The following is a 7181-nucleotide window of genomic DNA, read 5'->3' on the forward strand; positions in this document are numbered from 1 at the left end:
TCACCTGAATAATCAAATATATCCAATAATGGTTTTTTTTTAATTAATATGTCCTCCCAGAACTTAATTAACAAAAACAAATTATGTCTAATTTTCATTAAATTTCTTACATTGGATAAAATCAAAACCAAATCCAAACAGACCAAAAATATTGGCACGGTGGTGAGTTAGTCTAGACAGGTCAAACGGGGCCGCCACAGGGCTAAATGTTTAATTGTTTAGACAGAATTTCAAGTGTCGCATAAGAGTTACTCAAAATGAAATACGAGCGTGTTAGTGTTACTCCAAATGTAGCAGAAGAAAACAAAGTATCACTTCACATTGAAAGAATGTATTATTTGATCCAAAAATAAATATGGGGATTATAAGATCTAATTTCAGCTATCAAAAGTGACCAATCAAAATCATAAATAAATCACGCAACGATTAGAAAATAAATTATTAAAACGGAACACAAAACTCTTATGAAAACGGTTTTACGGGTCAATTTTGTGAGATATATCTCATATCTGATCCAACTCATCATAAATATGAACTAGATCGACATGTACGACAAAAACTTATATTAAACGGAAAAATTGGTGACAGGAGACAAGAATCTCATTCCACCTCTGGACTTTATTTTAAAGTTTTGAGCTCAACTCATGACTTTACCTTAAAAAGTGGGGAGCATTCGGCACAAGTAAAAATCAAATTTCTTCCTGGAAACTAGTCGTTTTTATGCCTGTAATTAATTCGAGAAAAAAGAAAGTCATTATTATTGTAGTTAAGGCCCGTACGTCTTGCATCTATCGAACGCACGATTCGTTTACCTTTGAAAGAGCACATGTCTAAGACATAAGTAGGGAGCACAAATTCTTCCTTATATATTTATTCCATGGTATAAAGCTATAAAAGTTTCGTCTATAAAAATGGAATCCAACCCGATCTACTCCGTCTTTTTTCTTTGAGCATGGTCCAAAAACCATACTACGTCAAATTTTGACGTAATGTTATTTAAGTTCTTAATTAATTCGTATCATTTCGTTATCTATAAACTTTTTAAAATTTCAAATCAAAACACCTTTTCAATCTCAAATTGTATCTAATCTAACAAACTTTAGCCAATTAATTAAAGATGTTGTAGCTAAGTGGAGAAGGCATTAGAAACTTGTTCAATAAGTTGATAAACCTAGTTTGGACCAGATCATGTGTTGGTTCATTTTCAATCCTAGTTGTAAGACAAAAACATGCCACATGCATACTAAGTCTTGTGATGTTCAAGACTAGATTAAAAAAGTACATATGATTATATTCTCACAACATAAAATGTTACCATTCATCCACTACCACCATAGTAACTTTGCTTCAACACCAAGTCTCAATGCTCCTAGTCCTATATATACACGAATTGGAACTACTTGTAGGAATGCAAACTGAATAGAAAATACTTAAATTACGTGTTTTCCTTCTATATAAACAACCACGTATACTCCCCTCTTATCCCACCACCATCAACTTCATATATACAGCCTAGCCTAGCTCACTATATCACCATGAACAAAAACGCGAGCAAAAACAGCAAATCCCTCTACGGTAAATCAATGAAAATGATGGCCAACTTTGTCAGACTATCATCATTTTCCAAGGGCAAGTCCAGCTTCGGAATGTCGCCACCAGCTGCCGGAAAAAACCACAAACCAGTAAAATTTTTGGATTCGGATATTCCACCACCACAACATGGAAACTTAAGGTCTCACGAGCTTCAGAGAAGCTCAAATCCAATGAAATACATGATTGAAATGGTGGATGATATTAATACATCTAGTTTTATCATTGGTGAAGAGGAAAACGTGGATGGAATGGCCTCTGATTATATAAGAAAGGTGCACGAGAAGAACAAAACTAGTTCAAATGATGCCTCGAATCTTGATCTTTCCAACTTCGTAATGCCGCCTCCACCTCACGCGAAAATGTGGTGAACTTATAAATCGGTCGCTAATATTTCAAATTTCAAGAAAACTTTTTTTCTTTTTAAGAATAATCCAATAGTTTTGTTCTATTTAAATAAGTATTTGTAAGAACTTATTTTAAGTGTATTCAAGTTTTTAGTCAATAAAATATTTTTAAATAGTATGTAAAGACTAAAAAATACTTGAATTAAAATTCTTGCAAACACTAACTTAATCATCTTTTTTTCAATAAAACTAATTTTTTATAAATGGGTTGCTGATATTTCAAATGTTATAGAGACAATGATAAAAAGCCGACAAATCTTATTTCCAATTCGATCGGTTCTCATGATTAAAGTATTGACATAGACATTTTTTTTTTATTTTTTAATTTAGATTAATAAAAGCCTAATGTAATTAATGTCAAAAGTAATTAATTAACTCAAACTTAGTGATTATAAATTGGTATCAGTTTAATTAATTTAACCAAGAAAGTAAACTGCTTCAATAAATTTATGAAATTGATATTTAAGTTTAAATTTTTGGTATCGGTTAATAGCATGATAGTTTTTTTTATAAGATATGATTTTAATAGCGCAATAGCCGTATCAATCAAGAGTATGTATTTTGTGAGACGGAAGTGCAGTAAATATATCAATCAAGAGTAGGTATTTTGTGAGACGATCTTTATTATAAGACGGATCAATCATGCTCATATTTACAACAAAAAGTAATAATATTTTGACATAAAAAGTAATATTTTTTCATGTGTGACACAAACTGAACGTTCGTTTCAAAAAATTAACTCGTGAGACTGTGTCATATGAGTTTTTGTTATCAATCAAATATGCTCAACTGTCATAATTTCTATTCTACCTTCTAATATGCGAAATAGGTTTCGTTTCGGATATGAGATTCAAATCAACAAAATTTTAACTCTAAATAACTAATAAAAACACGATACGATTTTTTTTTTTAAAAAAAGAAAATTTTCGAGCTCAAACTCTATTCGAAATTCAAATGATTTTCAGTTTTCAACTCAAGTTCCAGAATGATTTGAAGAACATATCTCACACACTGTTTGAACTATGTATATTTAATATATAATTATATTATATTAATAAAACATAGCCGGCATATCACAAATAATAAATTAATTGATGTTTAAGATCGACTAATTAGGCAAATATTTTATATCTGGTTTTGTAGCTGACAAACTACGGTCTTTTCCGCATTCTGCAAGTTTTAGCCCAACGACGTCGCTTAATGCTCTCACTCGAGATATTTTGGATCGTGTTACTAAACTACCCTGCGGTCATCATAAAAGTAGAACAATATCTAAGGGCAAAATTGCCAAATGATTTGAATATATATCTCCCTGTTGTGAAACCCACGTCCTCTCTTCGTAAAGGCGTAAAAAGATCTGCGAAAAAGGGTTGAGCGTTGCAGAGGAATCCGTTATCCACATTCTCCCTCTAAATCAACCGTTTCATCTCCGATCAATTTAGGGTTTCTCAGATTCAACAACCACTCGACTCAGCCATGGTTTCTGATTCGACCCCCAGCGCCTCTATCCCAATGGCCTCCTCAAACCCCAAAGATTTTGCCAAGAAAAAAAGGGTATGTTTTGTCTTTTCATTTTTGTGCTGTCATACCAAATTCGTTCTTGCTTTGTATTGCATGTATTACCGTCTGGTTTTATTTAAATTCGTTTTTTTTAGGCTGTAGGATTATTTTCTAGGGGGTGGGGGTGGATATGACTGTATATTGTCATCTATTTATGAATTTCAATGTTTGTGATTGTGAGTCTTCAAGTATATAATTTTCTTGGTACAATTTGCATTTTGGGGGCCATATTTGATGTTGAAAGTTTTGTCTTTACCGAATTTGTCTTCTTAAATTTAGGCTAATCGATCGGCGAGACTGAAGCAGTGCAAGCTTGATGCTCGTCGTGAGCAGTGGCTTTCTCAAGGTTTGCAAGATATTGGTCTAATTTTCACATGCAATCAGTTCCCTTTACCCCCATGCGCATGGCTAACATTTATCTGCATTTTTGTTTAATTATATTATATATCAATGCATGTGTTCTTTGTTATTTGATTTCTTATTATTATTTTTCTGCTGTGCGTATATTTGCACCTTATTTAAACAAAGTGTTGCTATTATATGTTAATATTTCGTGAATGCAATTATATATATTTTCAGTAAAAAATAAGGGGAGGTGTAAGGAGGAACTGAATAGTGGAGCAGGGAAACATGGGGGTGTGGATACAGAGAACGAGAGGGACCTGTTGATGGAGAAAATGGAGATAAGTCCAAGAGGTGGTGATGAGAGTTACGGGGATGGATCATCGATTCATCATTACATCGACTCTGGATCTTCACCTTCAGACAGTCCTACCAGTAATGCCAGTAGTTTATTGGGAAGCAATCATTCTGGGACAAACTTTACCGTGAGTAGTAGAAGCTGCAGCAGCAGTAGCAGTCGCAGCAGCAATGGGTGCGATCCAGAAATCATGAGTGAGGAAGATGATGGTGATGATGGGTGCGTGGACGATTGGGAGGCTGTGGCTGATGCATTGGCTGAAATTGATAAAAAGCATGAGCATACCCCTAACTCGGCGTTGGGTTCGTTGCCATTTGAGAACCATGGAAATCCCACTTCTCATAACGAAATTACAAACCGAGTGATTGAGATTTCAAATGCAAATCCAGAGAGTGGAAGAATGGGTGGGCAGAGGCCTACGGTGAATTGCCGGGCTTGGAGGGTGGATGATGCTCTTCGGCCTCAATGCCTACCCACTTTATCAAAGCAGTATAGTTTCCCCTTGAAATCCGAGCGGCACATTGGCCATGGAGCATCTGTTTGGGGATGCAAGAATGTTGGGCCGGTCCCCTCGTCATGCCCCATATGCTTTGAAGAGTTAGACTGCACGGACTCCAGTTTTCTCCCTTGTTTGTGTGGATTCAGGCTCTGCCTCTTTTGTCACAAGAGGATTCTGGAGGAAGATGGGCGTTGTCCAGGCTGCAGGAAGCAGTATTCCCACGACCAAGTTGATGGAGAGGCAATACTGGATGGAGGCAGTTTGACTTATCAATTGGCTCGTTCTTGTAGCATGATAACAAGGTCTTAGGAAGAGCTTAATTCTTGAACTTGTTTCTCCTAGCATGACTTGCATGTGTGTTTACTGCTAGACTCATCTTCGTAGCCTTTCGGTATTGGTATATAAACTTTATTTTTTTGTTACACAGCAATTTATTTTAGTCCTCTTTCGTATTTGTTGATACACTCTGTACCCCGCTTATGATGATTTAGAAAACCTTGTTATCCTGTGAATAGATAAAGTGCTACAAAAATGGAACATTTAGAACTTTATTAATTATTAATATCAGATTTCGATCCGAAGTGATATATAGCTTGTGCTCTTCTTGATGATAAAATTACGTGGAACTCTTTGACATTTGCTCCACCATCTCCATCATCTCGTTGACTGATTCGCTAACTTGCAAGCCTCTATGGTATTTGTCTTATGATATCCTTGGACTTCACCGTTACATCCTCGTTCTTTTGTCAGCATTTGGAAAGTTGAAGAGTATCTATCTGTTATATGTATATATAAATCTCCATGGTGCGAGATGATGTAATACAAGGAAGACAGCCATATTTACGTTAGAACTGCAGAATGATTCACTTTTATGGAAAAAAATAGAATACAACAAAATTAAAATTCAAATGCAAAATTAAACAATAAAAACGTGACATTTAATATTGCATACGCTCCACTTATCTAATATAAAACTTTCGTGCATAAAATGTTTTTTTTTTAATAATAATCGAAGTTCTACATACATAACACGCACATACATAGAGATACGCTTATTTAGTAAAAAGACTCAGCTTCTTTAACATAAATACACACTCGTTTAGTAAAGACTCGGCTTCTTTATGTCCTCCCGTAAGGTTCGGTTTATTTCATTCTTCCTCGAGAAAACAAACCCAAAGAAAAACCTAGTTAAGAGTCGCGCCGAGTTACCACAAACCATCAATAAAAAAATTTCCATAATAACATTGATAATAATAGTGCATTGCCAAATTTTTCTGATAAATGAAAAAAGAGGAAGTGCATTTCTTGCAACAGAGGATATGCGAATCCACAAGAAATAACGAAATGCAAAAAGGAAAAAGAAGAAGAAGAAGCAAACGACTGCAGCAAAAGTGATTGAAATTAATCTTGGGTAATAGCATGGGCCATGCATATTACAATATGATTTCCCCATGAACACTCACATTAAGAGTCTTGTTCGGAAGAACTATGCTATACACTACCACCACGCATTCACCTTATTGCAAAACACACAGAAAACATGGTGGTACTTTTTTTTATTTTTCAAAAAAAAAAAATCCAGCAGAGAAAATTCGTGGTATACATACCGAGAATAGTGGCACCAAGCTTTGCATTGTAACCGCCCGAGGCCTGATATACATCATTAAGCTTAAGAAATGTTGCGTCAAGAAAATCAAAAGACAAGAAACCAGCTAAGTGAACCATCAATTATCAACCGCAGATTGTTTGACAGAAAATTTCAGTAAAACTAATGAATTCATTATTTCAGCATACATGCTCTTTGCCGTTGGATGAATTTTTGCGGATGGATGAATAAATACTTCACCAGAAATGGAAGCTTTCTTCATACCATCTCCACTGACCAGAAGATGAGGTCAGGTAAGCCGAAATTGAGCAAAATACAAGCCAGAACGTTTTAAAGACATTCTGCACAGAGAAAAAATAATTTGTAAGCACGAATCATTAGAAATATTAACTTTTCCCGTAAAACAATGAATATTGGATATCATTCCTCACCATGGAGTTTTGATCTGTTCCCAGAAGTTCATTGTTTCGTACAAGCTTAAGCAAAATTGCTTGTACCAGCAAATGGCGATAGAATATCTTGATCCAATCTTACAAAGCCAGCAGGCAGACTCCTGTCGACCAACTTATATTAGTAATAAAGGAGAAATAATATACAAGCGTGATCATGGAAAAGACTCGATACACGAGAGTTCATCTTACACATTCTATCCAGGAAGTCCAAAATGGCCTGGAAGAAGAACCGAGTATAATCACATTATCGTTTTCCAAATCATAATTAAAAACTATGAAAAAATTTTCTATTATTAATTATGATCACGATTCATATACTTAATAGTTATTATTTTACATTATCGTCGCGTGTGCACGCTCACTGACA

At 34.9% G+C, this 7181-nt stretch overlaps 1 protein-coding gene across 1 annotated transcript; it reads left to right on the top strand.

The window, feature by feature from the left end:
* The first annotated feature begins 3313 nt into the window (after nt 1–3313).
* Nucleotides 3314–5392, top strand: LOC140978401 (uncharacterized). The gene is made up of 3 exons (XM_073443384.1): nt 3314–3551; nt 3837–3903; nt 4137–5392. The coding sequence occupies exons 1-3, from the start codon at nt 3474–3476 to the stop codon at nt 5063–5065; spliced, it is 1074 nt and encodes a 357-aa protein (XP_073299485.1). The 5' UTR covers nt 3314–3473; the 3' UTR covers nt 5066–5392.
* The last annotated feature ends 1789 nt before the right edge of the window (nt 5393–7181 follow it).

This window comes from Primulina huaijiensis, chromosome 6 (assembly GCF_012295235.1).
Source record: "Primulina huaijiensis isolate GDHJ02 chromosome 6, ASM1229523v2, whole genome shotgun sequence".
Taxonomy (NCBI): Eukaryota; Viridiplantae; Streptophyta; class Magnoliopsida; order Lamiales; family Gesneriaceae; genus Primulina; species Primulina huaijiensis.

What these genes read in the sequence shown, in the direction of transcription:
- LOC140978401 (XM_073443384.1), top strand. Translation starts at nt 3,474, where the DNA reads ATGGTTTCTGATTCGACCCCCAGCGCCTCTATCCCAATGGCCTCCTCA. An exon ending in ATTTTGCCAAGAAAAAAAGG is followed by an intron (nt 3,552 to 3,836) that starts GTATGTTTTGTC and finishes TCTTAAATTTAG; the next exon opens with GCTAATCGATCGGCGAGACT. An exon ending in TGAGCAGTGGCTTTCTCAAG is followed by an intron (nt 3,904 to 4,136) that starts GTTTGCAAGATA and finishes ATATATTTTCAG; the next exon opens with TAAAAAATAAGGGGAGGTGT.